Source organism: Notolabrus celidotus, chromosome 9 (genome assembly GCF_009762535.1).
Source record: "Notolabrus celidotus isolate fNotCel1 chromosome 9, fNotCel1.pri, whole genome shotgun sequence".
NCBI classification, from domain to species: domain Eukaryota; kingdom Metazoa; phylum Chordata; class Actinopteri; order Labriformes; family Labridae; genus Notolabrus; species Notolabrus celidotus.
In genome coordinates, this window is record NC_048280.1 from 23,503,599 (window position 1) to 23,525,144 (window position 21,546).

The 21,546-nt window shown below is 38.7% G+C and overlaps 1 protein-coding gene across 1 annotated transcript in view; it reads left to right on the forward strand.

Annotated features, from left to right (window-relative positions):
* edil3a (EGF-like repeats and discoidin I-like domains 3a) overlaps positions 1 to 21,546 on the forward strand; it is a 123,516-nt gene that overhangs the window by 98,783 nt on the left and 3,187 nt on the right. Inside the window, 1 exon segment of the mRNA XM_034691010.1 lies at positions 10,865 to 11,020. Within this exon segment, the coding sequence (XP_034546901.1) occupies positions 10,865 to 11,020 (156 nt within the window).

The window sequence follows — 21,546 nt, forward strand, 5'->3', positions numbered from 1 at the left end:
GCAAGGTATGATGAGCTGAAAGTGCTGCAGCCAGATTCATAACCTGTTTTATTTTTAAACCACCTATTTTAAGACCTTTTAAAACCTGCATCACCTTTTTTTTACAAAGGGAACAGCATGGATCATTAAATCATTTCACATTTTAGTCTAGCATAATATTCCAACAGATAGCAGTTTTTTTTCTCCCCCTTCAGTATGAATTACAGATTTGATTTCAGATGCGATCACACAGGGAGGCAGACTACTTTCAATTTTATCAGTAAGTGTCTATCACATGTCTCGTCACAGTGAACATTAAACAGAGTGTGAAATCCCCCCAAGTCCTGTACTAGTGCAGCGTCAAGGCCATTTTTCACGCCCATGGATCTGAGTTCCTCACTTCAATCATGCTGACACAGTATGCAACTCGCTGCCTCTACAGCTGCTGTTCTCCTCCTGTAATAGCTGTAAATGAGCCAGACCACCATGGTTCATTTCCTTCCTGTTCCTTTTCTCTGTAGCCAAGTCCCTTCATCCGTACACGTAAACACACAGATACAGATTCACAAAGTTTCTATCTGTTTCATGATTTTTTTCTGAGTGGTTTGTTTGAATTCAGGTTATAATGTTGGTGCTTAAATCCACTGACTTTAATGTCAGTCTTACTTTGATTTTGAGGAAAGAAAATCATTCAATAATAGTTTGATGGTCTGAATGTGCACATTCTATTTTGAAGCACTTAAGTTGTTGTGTTAAATTATAGATGAAGAAACTCGTTATTAATAATACAAAGATGACCATGCAGGTGTTTGTGTCACAAACTGTTCAGAGGGAGGGCCGCATTTATAACTGTAGTTAGCGAAGCACCACCAGCTATTTTCTTTGTGACATAAAGGGTTATCATGCTCAAATAATTAGCATTTTTTGTCCTCAAGGCGTCAATTGTATTTCTTTTTAGATATAAAGTGAGCAAAAAGAAATACAACATATATCTGTTTTTAAGAGATCAACATGATGAGCAGTTCACACTTGAATTATCATAAATTCTAAGTTGTGTCTATCATCAAATATCAAAGTAGAAGATATTGGAAAAACTTTTCTATAAGATAAATGCTAATTTTAGCATTCTGATGATGTCATGCTGGTATTTTAATTTTGAGCAGGTAAAAAGTTTAACAAGTTCAACAGGGAAGTTTTGCATGTTAGCCTGCTGACATTTGCTAGCTAGCATTAAACCAAAAAATCTAGCTGATTCTCATGTCTTTATTTTAGCTTAGAGCTACTGTGAGGAGTTTTTAGATGGTTATGAAACAGACTGAACTCAAAATCAGTGACTCGTTATGAGTTTTAAAGCAAAATAGTTCACAACAAGAATGATCATTTATATGTAGTTATTATTAATGTGTTAACCTCTGGCAGGGGGAAGGTGCCAGTTGTGTTTATTAACTTGATGCAGCTGGAACAACCTTAGCATTAAATTTTCAACAGCATGATTTCAGATGAGCAATACATTTGATAATTTAAACAAAGTTGGATGAGACTTTGAAAGACATTATCTGAAATTAAATGACCAAGGAAATAAAAGGTACCGCTTTGTCAACAGGGGGCGCCAAATTCAACACAACTAGAAAGTTCCTCAGAGAAGCTTGAAGTATTGTTTTTATTTAAATTTTGACTTGTGAAGATACCATATAAGGTTAAAAAATACTTAAAGTTGGGCTCTGAATGTGCGTGGAAAATTCCATCCTTTCAATAGTTGTAAAAGTATTCACATTTAACCACAAATGTCAACATCATAGTTGCACAAAAGGAAGAGTCAGGGAATAACCTTTGTAAAACAACCAACAATGGGGACCAACATTTTTTTTACCAATCTAATCAGTTTTTATGGAGACATTGCACTGGATAAATGAAAATAAGACCTGTTGGTGACAATAGATGAGGGATAGCGAGGTAACAAAAATCTCCAATGATAGCTGTTTTAGGGGGGGGATGGACGAACATATCTATCTCAAGAGTCACACTGCTACAGTGGCTAAAAATATTTGTCTGCTTTATGAGCATCCTGTTTTTGAAAACACTTGCATTTTGGGTTTTGCAGAAGGCTTAGTGTTGTATACTTGCAGGTGTCATTCATTATGTGTTTAAGCACATTAGGCATGCCTACAGTGAACATACAAAAGTATTGGCAAGGACTAGATGGAAGAGGAGGAGTGAGGAAGGAGGAGGATATTCACTGCATAGCAATGTCCATGCCACGTAAAACTGTTTGGCTTTAAAATGTGTATGCCGGCCACCATTCTGCAACTCATTGTGAGTCACTGCATGGTGCTTTTCCCATATTTATATCACCAGCATTTTGGCTGTAATGTTAGCCTGGACCAGCCAACCAGCTGAGTCTCGTGATAAACTGCCAAAGAAAGTAATTCTACCCTGCAACAACGACATCTATCCTCATGTAAGAACAGCTCATTCCATATGGAGATGTTTTTATCAGCAGATTTCATATGATCCATATCCATATCCATCACTTTCAAAAACAAAAATAAAAGTGCTTTGTTATGCAAAAAGAGAAAAAGCTTAACTATATGCTATAATTGCTCCCTGCCTCACGGACCAGCTACAATAACCCAGTACAGTGCAGGTATGAGGTTTTTTTTTCACTCCGTGACATTACCTTTACAATCTTCTGTACTCCAGAAAAACTTTATCACACTTCTCTGTGTGAATGCTCAGCTGACATTTACATCTTCTGACAATCCACCCCCCCATGTAGAAACAGTGGTCACAAGGTGTCAGAAAGGTGATAAACTCAGAGTGTGGTAGTACTTAGCATCATGTGTGTCCCATAGGAGCCGTGCTGAAAAATTAAAAGAGAACTAGCATTAAAGGGAGAGTTTGGTTTTATGAGGTACTTGTCAACAGTAAATGTATTACCCAAAAGGAATGCTGGTCAACTCTGCTTTCTTGTTGAGAAACCATTCGGAGAAACAGTACAGAAGTGAGGCTATCAACTGCTGCAGACAGGGTCCACTCTATTACTCACTAGTTTTAGGAAACTGTGACCCAAAGACAATGTCAGTGTAAGTGTACACTCTTGAAATTTTGGCCCTATCAACAGTGGTTGAAAGCCTGGCTTCAATTCCTGTTCTCCAGTCGGTTTCTCAACAAAGGAGCTGAGCTGACCTGGATTTCCTGTGGACAACACATTTGAAATTGAAAAATACTTCATCAGACCCCACTTTAAAAAAAAAAAAAGGGGGAACTATCCCTTTAAGGACACTGTGCGGATGTTTCAGTTTGTGTCAATTTTGAAGCCTCCAGCCGACTAAGCTGTATGTCTTATCGTATCTTGTCCTGAACATGCATATGTAGTGTTTTCTAAAGAAAAATCATATATCTTTAAAAAGTCACACCTAACACTCACAGAGACTGTTTCAGCATTGACAGGCATAAGAAATGGCTTTATGAAAAGAAAGAGTCAGACTTCATTCCTTTGTGTTTTTGGCTCTTGTTGATAATATAGAGGTATCAGAATTAGTGTCACTGTGTTCATAACTAGATAAAAACTTCTCACAGCAGCTTAAATTTCAGTTGGCGATAAAGTGTCACAGAACATAAAAACTCAGGTAGCAGATTGTCACAGAAGCGCAAAAGATAAGATATTGAATGGAAAAATGAACAGAGGGTTTGTACGTGTTTGTGTGAATGTTAGCGTTTGAGTAAGAGGAAGAGTGACTCATGTTATAATGTTAAAACAGACATCTAAAGATGACATAAAAAGAAGTGTATCTGAAATGAATGGAATTATATTATACATTCAAAGGGCGCCTTCTCATTTACTTTTCTTTAAACCTGAGGCACACAGAGAAAGCTCATAATTACAAGTGACACACTTTTGCTTTGTTCGCTGCAAAACTTGAAGTGACACTTTTTCTCGGTTGTTTGTGTTGATTTCATCTTAAAGACAGTTTTTATCTGTCAGGTGGGGTGTGTTGGTCGGTTTCTCTGCAAGTGTTATTAAAACATGCTCAGCACTGACTCATCCTTCAGGCTGCCTGAAGGTCTAAAGGTGTACCTTCTTAAAAATATCAAATTTGGCCATCAGCAAGCTGTTAGCACTAAAAACTTTTCTCTTTCACATTTTTTTACTTGCAGCTATATCTAATCAGCACTGTAGCTGCTACTTTTTTAATAAGTCATTAGGGCTTCTTTGTCTAACAGGCTAAATCTATGAAGCACTGCAGGCCCAAAGTTAATGAATACAAGTTTCATTGTAATTTGTTTGGGGTGATGTTATCACTCTGCAGGGCTGTAAGTAAGCTGCACTCTATTATATCTCTTCATTTAGTTCTGTGACAATGTGTTTCCAAACAGGGGAAAAAAGAGTTGAATAACAGAAGTTCAAGCTCAGTGAGATACCTGGTTCTTCTCTCAAACAGCTCACCTGTGTGAGCAAAGACAAATTTTGAAACCCAGAAAGGTGTCATGACACAAACAGGATTTTCTTTGCACTCTGTCGTAAAGTGGTGTACTCAGTCAGCCATCTGTGTGGAAATTGTCACCTATCAGCCTCATACTTTGCTTTTTAGTCATCTTGTGGTAGTTCTCAGGCTTTCATAAAGGATGGAGGGTTGCTACTACACAGAGTAGTCTTCTTTGACTGTGACATGTAATGAAATGTACAGATCTCAAAAATTCCGACAAAAGTTCATGCAAATTGAACTCTGTTAGATTTCTTCTTTTATGGCCAAGCACACACTGCGGGGCAGTGATGCTCCTGTCTTCTTGATGCCACGACACTGACAACATTTGATGTTCGACTTGTCTATCTTGTCTTTCTCACAAAAGCACCATATGCTGTAACTGTAGTGGTACAGTCAGTAGTAGTATGGCATGTACCTTTTGTAAAGCAGGTTTTCAGAAGTCAAAGAGTGACTGCTTCAAACTTGACTTTTGTACTGTGTGCATAACTGCCATAACTGTGTGATATTTCACGCTAGGTGTCCTACATTCGTTGATGGCGCTAATTAGGAGCTACAATTGGTGGATAACGGAAAAAACAACTGTCCTCAGAGCTTAGGTTTTGAGATATACTTTGCATTATCTTGTATCGACTTTCAAATGTGCAACTGTATTTGACTGCCTCCTATATTGATTTTCATTGTTCTCCTTTATTCAGTGGAGTAAGGTTTAAACTATCTTACATGGCCATTTCCACTCAGTTCAGCAAAGTCAACAATGTGCAGTTTCTGGTACCATGTGGTTGCACCATGCAGAGTTTACAATCCTTCTAGCTATTGCCTATTGGTATGGCTGTTGTATGGCCTATAGTAACTTTTTTTGTTGCAAATTATAGGCCAACCACCCATGACCAATTGGTCTAGTTGCACAACCCCCCTCCCTTTTCAGAGTCCTTTCAGTAAAACCAATACTCCACAAGATGTATTGAAATGGAAAAGTGTACTTTTATTGCACTTTTTTAGTCTTCTTTTAAATTACATGTCACATTCACCCATTCACACCAAATTCAACTGATGGCAGAGGCTGCCATGTAAAGTGCCAATCAGTATCAATTAATTCCATTCATACCCATTCACACACTGCTGACTATGTAACCAGTAGGGCTGAACGATTTTGGAAAATAATCTAATTGCGATTATTTTCCTGAATATTGCGATTTAATATGGGATTAATTTTTCAAGGTCCTCTTCTCGTGTATTTTTCAACTAACATAAGCAATAACTCAATCTACATTATAATAAACAATATTAGATTTATTATACACAAATTGTTCTTTCTTAAAGGCTAGGCTTATGTTAAGATAAAGGCAAATGAAGCATGCATTAATATGAAAGATGGTTTATTTATCTACTTCAATTACAGTTGTAAACTTACTAAATACTTTGACTTGCAGTCTTGTAAGCGTTCACCACAAGTACTTAACAAAATTCTGCCAAACATGTGTTTTCAGTTTAAAGCATGTTTCGATGTGAATCAGCTGACTGAAGGTGTTGCGCACAGCGGAGACGCTCAGCTGGGTGCTGCGGCTGAGCGACAGATCTCTTTTTTTCTCCGCTGCCGGACTGATTATGACCCGGTTGCGCTCCTGGCTGACACCTGACCACGTAAACATTGTAATTTTTCTCAATAAGAACCAGTAGACAGAAAAAATGGACACTGTGTGTCTAAAAGATGAATCTGTTCAGTTGTTCTGTTGCAGTTAATCCACATGTTGTCTGGGTCTTCACTGACTCTGCGTCTGCGGAGATTATTTATAAGCCTGCTCCACATGTTGATATTCAGCGAGTTGATTATTTTGTACGCCTCAATTGGATCGTTTCTTCTGCTGAGGCCACTTTTAAAGATGTCAACAACAAAACAACAAATCAAAACTTAGCGTGGCTGAAGTTGTTTTCTTTATCCCCCGCTCGCACGTGTTTCATTCTTCTGAGATTTTTGTCTGTCGGCAAACCAGCTGAAAGGTGCAGTACGGCCACCTACTGCATGCATGTCACGTAAGATTGCGTATGTGTACATGAAACTTTTTTTTTTTTTAATCCCAGCCTTTTGCGATTTGAAAATTGCATTCTATTACATTGCGATGTCGGTTTGAATTCAATTAATCGTTCAGCCCTAGTAACCAGGAGCATTTTGGACATTTTCAGTTGGGACTGAATAGCAAACCGTTCCATCGAGGGACTAACTCTAACACTATACCACTTCCCAGAATGCCCAGAATGCTTTCCACAGTGAAGTAGCCGCTCACAACACACTATGAATGGGGAGAAAATTTGTATTTGCAGCAGGTTGTGTACAATTGGTGATGGCGGCGGCTGCAAAGGCAGACCTGATGCCTAATGTCCGTGTGACAAAGCTTTAACTGGATAATAGTGGCATCTTCTGGGTAAAATATTGTTACTCAATGAAATATTATAGCATATTTCATGAGCTTCTTGAACTTCTTTCCATCAGTTTTTTTAAAATCCAACTTTTTGTTAAAAATGCTAACAACTACATGGTCTCAAGAGCCTTTCCTTTGAGGTGCTGATTTGGCTTAGAGTTGAATTACACACTCTATATACAGAGGCTATTGCCCTGAAAGTGGCATGCCCAAGCTTGACCCCTGGCCCTTTACAGCATGTCATTACTTCCTCTCTCTTCCCTCTTCCAACACCATCCAATGTCCTATCTCTCAATGAAGTAATAAAAGCCCTCAAAAAATAATGTTTGAAAAAAATAGGCAAGCGCTTTAACCTCTACCGAGACTTGTTCAGCACTGGCACGAGTATGATAAATGGTAATAGGTGGGGGTTTTATTTAATGTTAAGGAATACCACCTGAAGTTAACATTGCAAAGACAGTGAGCCTGTTGGTGTTTCAGCCAATGATAATGAAAATAACCTGCTGTAGGTTTTTCAGAGACTTCCCACAGAGAGGAGAGCAGTGAAACGTGGTAGATTCTAAGCTCATACTACAGATTTAAGCTTTAATAATAGCTTCCCTGTTGTGAAGTTGATGGGCCGTAGCAGTGTCCTCCTGGCTCCAAGGCTCTGTGATTTTTTTCGTGCATGCAATTCAGAATTTACTGTGACCTGCCAGAATATACAGAAAGTATAGATCATACACCCACTATACCTCCTGCAGGCTTTAAAGATTAAACGAGTCTTCAACTCATATATTTAAAGCAGTGAGGGAGAATGTCACCAGGATGCTATGTATACAAGCATGCTGTATTGGTGAAAACAAAATATGTGCCTCCTTCAGCTCCACATGAAGCAGCCTCTCACAGCAATAATCTCTTTATCCTACATGTGCAAAGCCACTTCAAACAGGGACACAGGATTAACACGCCAACTCTTGTCTTAATGAGCGCGGCAGACAAGTATTTGTCTGGCAGAAGTGCACAAAATGTTGCCCCCTCACATACATTCAAAGAGACGAACAAATAAGTATTAGACCCAGTCTCACTTTTCGATGTGCAGCCTTATTGTTGGGGAAAGTGGAGCTACACAGATTTCATTTTTATCTCAGACACAGCCAGCAAAATCCTAAAATTGATTCTCATGTTTTATTCCTTTGGAACATCTATGCCACGAGCACTCAGAGATTGCTACAGAGACTTCCAGCACGCCTAGTTTGTCTGGCTGAGCAGCTCATGAACGAGGGAACAGGGTTGAGAGAGTGTGATGGAGGAAAAGAACAAAAGGTGGGGGCTCAGGGAGCAGCGTTGCTTTAACAAGCTTATCTCACTCCCTAATTCAGTTTGGGCCATCAAAGTGTTGAGAGCCGGCGTCGCTAGGGGCGGTTGTATTTTTTGACCGCTACCTGTGACAGCAATTATAGGTTCGCCTTCAAGCCTGCCTTTGTTTTGGTGGCAGACTTGACTGCTTGGGTAGAACAAGATTGCCTCAACGTTCTGCAACCGGAGCATAATCACAGCCTCACAATGCGAGGTGCCATGGCCCTTTAAATCAACCAAACAGCCCCTGCCACTGTTTCTCTCTGGCCTCCTTTATCTCACAGGTTGTTGTGACATTATGGCCGTTATAAGGGCTGTTGCTTAAATGAAAGAAAAATATTACACATCTGCCTCAGTCACATTCAAAACACTTCACAAACCTTTGTACAAAAGACAGGAAGGGAAGATGAGTCTGTTTGAGAAAGAAACTCTATGAATAATGTATCCACAACAAATGAAGAATACTAGTAGTTTAAATCATGTGCATAGTTGCACATTGGTAACCAAAGCATCGCTAAGCTCTTTTATCTGCATGCACATTTCAATGCATTTTGTCCTACTTTCATTAGCTTTACGTCTCCCAAATGGAGAACAGGGAGATTATCTACTTGAGTGCCTTTCAGAGAGCAGTAACTTTGCTTTGTGTGTGTCTGGACCCAGGTTAAGCATGCATATGTTCACAGCAAGGGGTCCACATTTACAGTCAGAAGAAAGTAGTCCTAGTACTTGTAGCAGCAAAGGAAAAGTGCTTTAACCTAATGAGAGATGAAAACTCTAAGCGAGCTCATGCGAAGCAATGCTCAGAAAAGGTTTTAGTGTTTGCAACATATTGCAGGCAATAAAGTGCAGTGAGATGTGCGGAGATGCACAGTGGAGGCAGTGGAATGAAACTCAGCCATAACTCATACATTACATCAGTTTGTTTGCTTATTTATTTTAATCTACACAAGGCCCTATTTCACTTTGTGAGAGCAGTGTGACACTGTGTGTTGGCCTATGACCTGCCATATTAATGTGATGTATTGTTGTCTCAGAGTTGTGTATCTTCAGCAGAAGAAATATATCTGCCTGCTTTAGTTCCTCTCTGTGGTTTTGTTTGTGCTTCCAAATTTATCCCCATTTATTCCCATGTGACATCAAAATTTTAAGTTGTGCATTGTTTCTCATCCTGTATTGACTGCAGTATGATGCTATGTGATGTGATAAATGAGATATTTTATGCTCTTAGCATTCTACAGATCAAACATGCATAGAGCAAAAACCCTTTAGACAGCATTATAAAAATACTTTGAAAAAAAAAGAATCACACCCCTTGTTTTGACATATTTTTTAATTGAAGGAGTATCAGGGATTTCAGGTTGTACAGAAAATAACAGTGACTTTTTTTTCAAAGATGTACATAAGTCTCTGTATTTTATATGAAGTAGAATAAACTTTTAGATAGGTAATGCATGGCAAGTTTATTTATAAACCACCATTCGAACATAGAGCAATTCAAAGTGATTTATAGAGTTAAAAACAAAACAATAATATTAAGAGCATGAAAAGGTACAGGATCAAGCAAAAAATGAGGCATTATAATGTAAAACATTTATATACAAAAATAAAGAAATCCAGGCATACCCATTTACTACTTAATGAATTTTATTAAGGGAGTGTCAGAGACAGTCATAGGACGACACTTAGATATACGGTTGTGTCATCTGCATAACAAGATAATCTAAATCTGAGCCAGCAGCAGCATGTAGAAATGGAAAACAAGGAGCCTCAGGGTATATCCTTGGGGAACACCTCATGTTATTTTTCTACTCTCTGATATATAATTAACAAATGACACAAAAAGTCCCTGTAACGTAAGTGTTATCTACACAGTACAGAGTACCTGTAATGCTCATGAAACATGAGTCTTATTTTATAACCTTGATATTCCATTTTAATTTGAGCTGTACTTTCACTCTCCACTGTATGGCCCTTGTAAGTAGGCAATGTCTCCTCTCTCTGCCTCCACTTTAGATGGTTCACATGTATTATTCATTGACATAATTAACACAGTGCACAACCTTACCCAGAAAAAGCTGGGCTGTTTTTAGACAGTTATGCAGGACATTTTTTTCTGAAGCAATGTGAATCAGGTAAATATGATGGATCTAAAGTACTTATTCTTGTCCTCATACATTTTGAGAATCAGCTGAACCACAATGTCAAATCTAAACCCAACAGAGTGGTAGGCTTTTCTAAGTAATGAAGCATAATTGAATCCAAAAATATCAATAGAAGTACAAGTTTGTGTGTTTACTGCCTAGCACCCTTGTGCTGTAAATTGTTTGCAACAAATGAGAACCTATTAAAAATTTACTCAAATGGAGCAGTCTGCCTCTCAGATGCTGCTGCTGCATGCAATTTCTGTTCTGCTGAGATGAGGTTGTGGACTTTGCCTTGCTGTTCAATATTCTGTGAATAATTCAAACTGACTCTTTGCACTCAGTGTCTGTAACGTAAATTCTCTGATGACATCAGTAGAGGGGAAAAAGATGCTGACTAGTTGGTGGAAATGTAGCTTCTTAACATTTGTTGACAAGCAAAGTTTCTGAAGAACATAAATGTACTATTGTCCTCTTTTTTCTCTGTTTCTCTCCTCTTTAGGTGGACTTGCTTGTGCCTACAAAGGTCACTGGTGTCATCACCCAGGGAGCTAAAGACTTTGGCCACGTTCAGTTTGTCGGCTCATACAAAGTGGCGTACAGTAACGATGGGGAGCGGTGGAAAGTATATCAAGATGAGAAACAAGGAAAGGATAAGGTAAGGAGCCTGTACAGCACATGATAACCATAATAAAACCCAAGTCACACAGATTGAAGACAGATCTACCAATATACAACAAACTACAGAACGGTTAATTGAATATCAAATCATTTGTTTGTCTTGTTCACGAAGCAAACAAAAAGTACGGTGCATTTATAAATGCACTGCTGTGAGTACTTATGTACTTAGTGGGTATGAGTGAGGTTTGAATTATGCATCACACAACAAAAGAAAGGAGCATTCTTTGTAAAGATAAAAGAAAAATGCATTAGGAGGACAGAAACAAGAAGCAGAGAACATACAAAACAGCAAACGTAAAAAGGTTTAAGCATTAAATGTCCATTTCTGGGCCCATTTGCTTCTCCCTTCGACTTCCCTTTATCATGGTCTTAACTGTAGCTCAAACTGAGCCAGCCCGGTCTGTCCTGCTGCCTCTCTGTGGTTTAACATCAGATAAGACTTTGCTGTCAACCTGCTCTGGCCAGTGCTATGCTGAAAATCTTGTTTACGGTCCTTCAACAGAGTACATGTCCTTTCCAATCGCCCACGACAACAGAGACAGTGCAGGGCTGCAGCAGCCTCTGTGCTGATATCAGGAGAGCTGCAGGCGCAGGGTAACAGCTAGAGCTGAAGCCTCTTGTCTTTCAGATACTGGTCGCTGGAGAGGAGGTGTTTACTTTCCTCTCTTTGCTGTGTCATACACAGATAAGCTTGCTTCGTCTGCATATTTATGTATTTTGGGATGTCTTGAGTGTGGTACATTAAGACACCAGGATCTTGTTAAAACCAAACATGCATCTTACAAAAAAAAGGCAGCTATACTTTAGGGGTGTTAGCAATCACGCTTCATTAAACACTCATCTAGATAATAATATACAATGCATGTTTCACCCACATTTGAATATTTTCAACATATTTCAATAAGGGGTACTGTATAGCTTAGAGGTCTAGTATCACCCTAACAAGATTTAAGTGACATGATTTTAATGCAAAGTATTGATTTAAAGATGATTTTATTGATTTCAAAATGATTTATGTACTCCCCTTAAAGAAAATAGACCCACTGATTCCACAGCTGTTGCCAAGGGGTGTTGGCAATCATCTGGTCTGACAACTACAACCTTACATGCAGGAAATATACAAAATTTTTAAGTCATGTTGCTGATAGTACTGAAAGCTTTTGTAGGTCAAAGAGGTATCACTATTAATCTCAATCTGTTTTGCAACCAGTTAAAAATCTACTCACGGGGGGCTTTAATATTAAATCGAACATTTCAATTTATGGTCAAGTGAAAACACTAGCCTGTGGGGTGCCAGTTTAGTTAAGTGGTTAAATCGTGTGCCTCATGTACAGAGGCTCCAGCTGTCAAAAGTGTGCAGCCCTTTATAACATGCCACTTTCTCTGCACAGTTCCATGTAACATCCACTCTCCTATCTTCTTAAAAAAGGAATGAAAAGCCCCACAAATCTTAATCCTGAAAAAAAGGGGAAAAACATTAGCTGGCTCATTTGTTATAATTCACATTAAAATGAACATTTAACTTCAGACTAGGTGAACAGGACTTCTACAGGAATATTGATGTTGACATTTGTGTCCTCATTCAGCTCTTTTTCTCTGACCTTTGCAGTTGACACACCAGAAACATAAAAGATAAAAGTCACAACTTGTAACGTTGTTATTAAAGATAAGTCAGAGATTAAGAGATTAATTTAAAGATACACTTACCAGCTCTGCTTTCATGTTCTTGATTGCAGAATCTCATATGAAAAACATTGTCTTTGTTTGGCTTACTGATTGAAAAAGCTTAAAGAAGGTAATGGTTTTGCAACAGTGTCAACAGGTAGAGGTGAAATATGTTAAACTCCTTTCTGCAGATCCATTTGATTTGACGTGTGCGATCAGATTGTCCCTATAGTGTCACTTTTATTCACCGGTGTTCTGAGGTTTTGACCAATCAGAATCCAGTATGAAACACAGCTGGGTAATAATATCTTGTAATGAATGCTATACGTCGATAAAGTAAGATTTCACCTCTAAAAGATGTTTACATTGATAAAAAGTGAATATAAGTCAATATATATAAAAGATTTAGTGTTTTGAAAAAAATGTTATTTTTATACTTTTTATCATTCAGGTGCAAAAAGAATGTCTCTTAACAGGATTAACATTTTGTGTAATTAACAAACAAGGCTGAGCTATCACGAAAAACTGTCAATTTAATTCAACATGTGAGAACGAAAGTACAAGTGAAGACCTTTATTTGGCAGTCTGTAGCATTGGAATAATAATTAAAGGCAAGTTGATTCAAATGTAGCCACAGTTGATCTCCCATGCATATTTGTACATCCTGTTATCGATCAATGCAAATGTATACCCCATATTTTCCAACAACGTTTGAAAGAACTTGTGGATAGTTAAATGGTTTGAAACAACAGTCTTTAATGTAACATTAGTCTAGATTCACAGTTCAGCTGCAGCCAAAGCCTTGCAGTCTGTGCACATGAAAACATCAGCTCTGATGTGTGGTTTCCTCATATAAAAAACTGATTCAGACCAGTTTATAGAGGTCACATTGTCTATAGCCTCAACTGCTATTTGGATTTTTTTTTTCTCAAAGTAAGGCTGCTTTTTTGTTTGGCTTCACTGTGTTTGACTAAAACCTCCAATGTGGAGGCCAAGTAACACTGCTCTAAAGCCAGCTATCATTTTTACAGTGCAGCAGGCTGTGCTTGGAAATATTTTTCCATTCCATTCCTGATTCCTCGCTTGCAGAGTTTATAATTTCCACACCCATGATGATCTTTGGATACGGGCCACTGCATGCTCAGCATGATTCTCACTCAAGCAAACTCAATACTGAGCGTTGGAGGACTCTGAAGGCCTGGTGTGATCAGAGATAGCAGAGTGATGGAGAGAAAAGTACCCGTGACATCTTTGGAAATCAGTGTTTTGTTTTTAAATCTAATTTATTTAGAGATAAGTCAGTGGAAAGCAGCACTTGTGCCAACTACTCATGGGTTTAAAATCTGTTTAAACCAGAGACAAGCCTTTCCTATAAGCATCCCTAGCCTTTCCTTTTGTTGTTATTGCTGCATAATTCAGAGCAAAAGCAAGGATAGGCAGTCAGTGTGCGTGTGTGCGCTCTATATCAGAGGGCAGGCGTGTTTAGCGAGGCTTCTTAGAATGTCAATCAGTTTGTCCCCTGACGGAGCCGAGGGGCCGTTCAGATGTATGATTCTTCAAGGTGTTTTCCCCCTTCAGTCAGCTGAAGCAGCCATTAATGCTAGAGGACACATTTGGCTGCTAGAGTCCCAAGGCTCCTCCTGCCACACCACAATGCTTTACTTGGCAGGGATATACTGTGTACTTGTGTGTCTGTGTGTGTGTCTGGGTGTCTGGTCCGGGCACAGAGGTAGAGGCTTGTAAGTATTCTTCTCAGCTCCCCCCTCCAGCTCCTGTGTGGCTGAGGCTGCAGGCAGTTAGATCTAGATTGAGAGAGGAGGCTGTGTCAGAATACAGATGTTGTCAAAGCAGGGCACACATACACCCACACACACACAAAACAGTATCCCTCCACAAAAATCCATCGACTGGCTTGTTTGCCTTTTTGTCACACACAAATATCTGTGTACCGCTCTTGTAACTGAGTCAAGTAACAGCACAGTCCTTTGTTTAAACATAATTAAACCTGGATACATTCCATAATTATGCACATCAGCTCGGCTGCATTCCCACATGTGCACCCTCTCCTCACCTGGGTCACTACTTTAGCTAGTCCCTGTTCTACTGCTCTATCCCAGGTGCCAATATTTACACACTCAGTTGATGGGGGCAATCAAACACCAAAGCAATTGATTTATGTTTAATAGTGTTTCACTCAGGTGACACAGGGTTAATTAGCCATTAGAGCCTTCAATTCCCCTCGGGTCAGAGGGTAACTGAATGTGAGAGAGCTGCGAATACAATCATCTTAAGACTTACTCCGAATAATTATATTACCTTTTTTTTTGTGAGAAAAGGGCTGAGTGTAAAAAACATTTGCTGTGAGGTTTAATGCACTTCAGGATTAAAAGAGCACACTAAGGAACATATTGCCATCCTCTTAGCAGAAGTAGTTTTGCTTCCTCTAAGCCGTAGGGTCAGTCTTGACCCTTCAATGAACTTTCTGGTGTCACAGAGGCCGGCGAAGGCTGCATGAGGGCGGAGGGAGAAGAGATCTAAGTGACCCGCTGCCTTAACCTGTGCAGCAGGTTTAAATAATGGAGCACAGGAAGTTGTATCTCTAGAGGCATACAAGGCCTCCCTTGGTAATGCAGACCCAAGACTCCAGCAGCCAGGAAAATCAATAGTCTGGAGCAGAGTTGTGGCTCCTGGGTCAGTCTCGAGACACACTGAGACAAATGGGTGCTATACGCTTGTGTCTCGATTGTTGGATAAAATAATTATACTTGGGGGCGATGGAGTGAGACTTACTATTTCAGTTGCCTGTAGTTGGCAGCCTGCACAAATAAAACCAGTCGGCTCAGACAGTCAGAGGGCGGAGAGTCTTCCTCTTTTTTCAGACCACAGGTCAGGCACAGCAGGCTGGGATTTATCTGTAGCGACAGCCTCATTTATACCATACTGTGTCTGCTTTTTCTTATGTTTGTTTTTATCCATTGCTGGTTTGAAACAAAAATAAAATACAGTATTTCCTCTTTTTTTTTAAAAAAGTCTTAGTGCAGATCCAGCCATCTTAAATATCTTTAATAATAATAATAGTAATAATACATTTTATTTAAAGGCGCCTTTCTCGGCACTCAAGGACACCGCACAGATAGAAATATATATATACACGAATTCAATTCGCTTTAGTTATTTTGATTTACTCAGAGTAGCCCATATGTTGGTTATGTTGTTTCTTTCAAGAACAAATTCAACCAGTGCCTATGTCACTAACTAATATCGTATCAATAAATGATATTACATTGTTCCAAGAAATTTAGTTCAAAAGCTTTTTAGCTCATCCCAATTTCTGAAACTTTGGCATTCAAATTGATATAGCTATTTCAATGCATGCTGATAATATGTAATACGATGATTTAAAAATCATGCATTCTCCACCAACCTAATAATAGCTAGATGATATAAGCCTGCAGAAAAACTGATACAACTCTGGGTTAAATTCACATGGTTAGCTTAATAGCTAATGTGTCAGGCTAGTTAATAGTCAGTATCAATAATATTGCTGAGTCATACATTACATACAAGGATGCCTACCCCTCCAATCACCCTCCACTCAGGTATATTTAATAGTTTGAATTATAGCTGAACGTCAGAACAGTAAATTAATGATCACAGCATCTGAGGACTCTGGATCAGGAAAAAATATATCAAGTCTATATTTATCACAAATTAAATCAAGTTATATGTATTTTTCATTAAGTGAAAGCATCAGACCTGATACCACAGTACCTGCCTATACCACTGAAAACAAGCTGAATGAGTTAAAGTGTTGTCAGACAGAGTTGAACTGTGTATAGTTGTCAAATAAGAGATAAAGAGGCGGTAACAGAAGCTTTTCAGATTATGTAATCAATATATTAATTATCCATCGATTATTCCCCGACTAATAAATCAGGTAAAAATACATTTCAGGAAACCCTCTTTGCGTCTCCCATGTTGTTGTCTACAGATCATTGTGTCTTTGGTTAACTCATGGGATCACTGTTAAGTTTAACTGCCCTTAAACCAAGCATTTTTTTGTTAGATTTAGGCCTATTTTTGTCATTCCCCTTACTGAATAAAGTCGTTTTGCAGGTTTTTATGCCACTCTTGATTAGAAAGTGACATCAGAGTACCTCTACAACAATTAGAATACTTCAAGCCAGGCATTAAAGCCTCAAGAAATCAACAACAGGGACAACAATCTTTGAAGGAGAAAATAGAGAGCGTTGGAGCAATTTTGGCTAATAGTCTTGTCATTCTCTGCCCAAACAAAACGTGCAGCTTTTTATGTTTCTGCTGAGACTGTAATTATTCTACCTAAGTCTTGTTGCCTTGTTTATAAAAATAAACGCTGTGAATACATCCTTTCATTAATAGCCTTCCTCTGTCGCACACTCAAGTTTTTGCTGTCAGCAACTGAAAAGTTTCTTGCCATATGCCAATTAATATTAATCCCATACACACTTCTAAGTGGCACCATGTTTCTTTTGAAAAGCTTGTCATGTCTGCAAACAGCAACCAGGGCTCAGTAATTCTAGATGGTGTCTTAAATGGCACTCTGCAGCTTACAACCCTGCTTGTATTGCAGTAAACCATGAATTGCTATGGAAACATCAACAGATGGTGAGTCATCAGTATATAGAATGACTCAAGGTTATGGCTTCATCAGCCTACATTACTTACATTATTGAAATGTTTTTTTCTCTTAGTTATGTCATACACTTCAAAGTCTTTAGCCAATATGGTGTCATTGGCTGCACTTATATGGGTATTTTCTTTTTCCAGTATTACAGTATTTGTCCTTTTATTGTTGTTCTTCACATATCCTGCTGCAGACAGTTTATTTTAGAGACATTGCCTCTGACACTGTGAAGCTCCCCAGACGGTCTAGGCAAGATTCTTGTCATATTTCAATCAGCTGCTGCTGTGATGGTCTTCCTCTCCTGCCTTTATATTTTGCTGAGATGTGCCCTGGATGACACATTACAGTTGTGGTAACACTCTTGAAAGTGACACATTTCTCACTTCCAAATGAGAAATGTTGCACTTCTGAAATGTAATAAAAGTGAAAAGAATAGGTCAACATAGACTGATCTAGAGACTGGGGGACTTTCTTTTCTTCTTTGTCAAGTTTCAAATTTGATATACCTTAAACTCCACATCAACGGAGATGATAAAAAAAGTTACAAAAACAGTTTTTTAACATCTGAGGGAGTTGGACAGCTATGGAATCATTTTGATTTAAAATTTTTCAACACGGAAGTAATAACTCATTGTCTTATTTCCAAGGTTTCCTTTTATGCCACATTCTTTTATAGTTGTAGACAAGGCTTTCTGGGCAGAAGAGGATGTATTCCTTGCAATTTCATAGTTGACCACTTAGGAATAGTATGCAAGTCACTTAAAATGTCCTTGTAGCTGCCAGGTATGTGTGCGAGCACAATAAAAATGCAATCTGTGCACTCTCAGACGGACTCATAAAAGAGTCACTCAGTTCTGAGTTCTATGTGTATTTTTCCATCACACATCTTTGTAGAACACATTCCTTGTTTGCTGTGGTTGTTTATCATTCTCACGCCAAATCTGAAACAAAAAATTAAAAATTTTAAGTACTCATCCCTGTTCCTGTGTTCGGAGACGTTCAGTACAAGGTAGGCAGGAACGTCACAGAGCAGAGTACCATTTCATTTTGTGTTGCTCACTTCTCTCCAGATGCAAACCATGTCTGACTACAGTCTATACTTTGTGCTACTATATTGATGAGAAAACAGTGCAGAGAATGGGTTTCACTACGGGAGGAAAATGATGAAAGAGAACGCACCATGAAAAGGTGGCCTGCACTCGTTTGTATTAGACATGTGAACTAAGGCAGGTAATGAAAGTGTACACCTGTCACATGATTTCAGCTTTAGTCTGCAGCACAAGGAATACAAACCACTGACAGTGACAGACTAAAGAAATCCACAAAGGCAATCAAATGAAAGGAAAAACGCACACATATGCATGGAAGAGGGTGCAGTAGTGCAATGTCTTGTAAGATTATCTCATATTGATTGGGGACAATTACATTTTATATGACCAGCTGCTCCTGTACAGCCGCATCTGTAAACCATATGTTTCATGCTGCAGCTTCAGCAAATTTTGAGCAATGCTTTATCCTTAATAAGGCTAATATTCTTATTTTCTGTACTTAGATTGATTGTGTTGAAGTTTAAGAGTTATACATTTCAAAACACTACATACAAACACATATGTTAACATTTTTCTGAAGTGATTCCTGGAGAAAATCCCCCTAATGTCTGCATACCTGCCCAAGTAATTGAGTGTCGTGGAGAGTGAGAGAGTGTGCAAGTGATACAGTCTGAAGCAGCTTCTCTGTCAGTTCTGTTCTTTACATAACCATTTAAACATTTGCTCTGTGTCATGGTGGCATTATGAACATTTTTGTAAGGTTGTGCTGGATTTTTTGTCAGTGCCAGACAGAATGGTACAGCGGATCACCCCTAGTATTCTAATCCGTCAAAATGATGGACAGCCTTCAGATTTTTACGTCAGTGCTCAAAAATTTCCATCAGAGATGGAAAATATTCAGTTACTGTGACCTCTATCTAAATATGAGTCCCAGGGCTGTTATAGAAATACTTTAAATAAAGTAGAGAGCCAAAGTAAACAGTGGCACGTCTGCTTCTTATAAACGTAATATTTAAACAAAGATAATGGATGGATATTCTATAACAGACAACAGGAACTTAATAATCTCAGTTGTATCGACCATATTAGAATACAAAGGCTCTTCTATTTGAGCTTCATGTAATAATGTGTATAGTAGCCTGAAGGTACTGTATATTGTAAATTCGTTTTGAAGGATACATCCGTCTGAAAAAAAAAAGTATTGTCAGCAGAAACTATATTAAATGTTTCATTAAGTCATTGTGTTAACACTTGAACCCCATTGATACATATTGATATAAAGTAGCAGGTTCATCAGTCATCAGCCTGAAGCTTGAAAATCGTGTTTGCATTAAATAAATACAAGGTTTTCATTTAATCCTGTTAGTCTACCGGGGTTGCAGTCCATGTTTGTGAATTAACTCAGTTTTAGACCTATTATCAGTTACACTCATGTTTGACTGATTAAGGCTGATTTATACTTCTGTGTCTAATCGACGGCGTAGCCTACACCGGAGGTCCGCGTAGCTCCTGTACCTACGCAGAGATCTACGTGCACCTCCTCCAAAATGTAACTACCCGTAGAATCGCCGCCGACCGCAAGCCCTATGATTGATCCGCTTGTATGTCCTGCGTTCACAGCACTTCTGGGATCCCCGCTCATCGGCCGCACCTTGGCCGTACATTTCATCTCCTCTACTGTATTCTTCTGTGTAATCATGTCTGTATGATAAAAAACAACATGTATCAGCTGTAGATTAACATAACACGCTCTGAATCACTGTGGAAAAGTAAACAGAGATCGTAGCGGGGTCGGAAGCAGGAGACGCACAAGTATGTGGTGCTCATGTCCGCATCAGCCCCTGCTACGTAGGGGCGATGCATAGGGGCGACGCAGAAGTATAAATCAGCCTTTACTCTGAGCTAGATTTGTGGTAAAAGATGCTTTCCAACCCAAATTCAGTTAAAAAGTTTGTCTGTTTCCCGTTTCTGTTTCTAACATGACTGTTGTCTTTATATCATGATAAAAAATAAGCCTACGACCATGTTTTTACCGTCTGGATCCAAACTTGCTCCTGTGATAACCTGAAAGAGGATTAGAGGACACTTTCTTCTAAAAAGGTCAACCCGTGTCTCCAGCACCTGCTTGGATTTGGCTCACTGGTTTTCTATTCCACACAACAGTGAGTCCCATCACATCACAATTACATAGACATAATCATGTCTGTCTAATTGTAATGATGAAGCAGGCCCTGTTGATACATTTATTTCTAATAAACCTTGTTCTGTTGTCTATTAAGCACACATCAACACAAAGCTTCTACTAATCAACAATAGAGCACACGTCCCATTCTGGCAATTATCTTACTTGTTTGCAGTGGGTTGTTAAATCTTGAACCGACGTTGTCTAACAGCTTCTAACTGTTCCTGATGTGTGTAATTTCATTGCATAAACTAAAAAAAACTCTCCTGAAAAGATGAGATAAGCTAGCTTCAGCACTCGGGCTAAAGGATATGCTACTGAACACATAATGATAGTTTAGGTGTTTTGATCCAGAATACAAATACAGTTTGGACAATAAGTTGTTACAGAGCCAGCACAGGAGAAAGATGGCTTTATTTTTACAGCAACATCCAGCCAGAAAAGCCTTTCTTTTATTGACAAAGTGAAAAAAAAAAAAGGAAGGAAAACAAGGCCGACGGGCATAAAATGCATAATAATAAAATCCCTGTGCTCAGTAAGCAGCAGAAGCAACAGTAGATATCAGTCTCTAATTGTGAAGGTGGGACTCCAGCTGTGCCGCTATAACAATGAGCAATTCTCCACAGGGGAAAGCTGTCGATGTGCTAACATGTGGGGAATTAGAAAAAAAAGAAATATAGGGCTGACTTTAGAGGATGTACTCTCATTTGCAGTGTTTGAATTGACACTCTGATATGCTACGTGTCATTCAGTGCTCACTCAGGCACAAGGCCTTCAAGGTAAAACCTGCAAAAGGAAGTCTAAGATGAAAAGCAGCAGGAATATTAATAACCAGCCACTGAGGGAAAAATATGTCAATTCCCTTTTTTTTGTTTTTGAGATATTTCCAAAAAATATTTAAAAAAAATTGAAGTTCCTTTGAATTTTGAAAAGGTTGATTG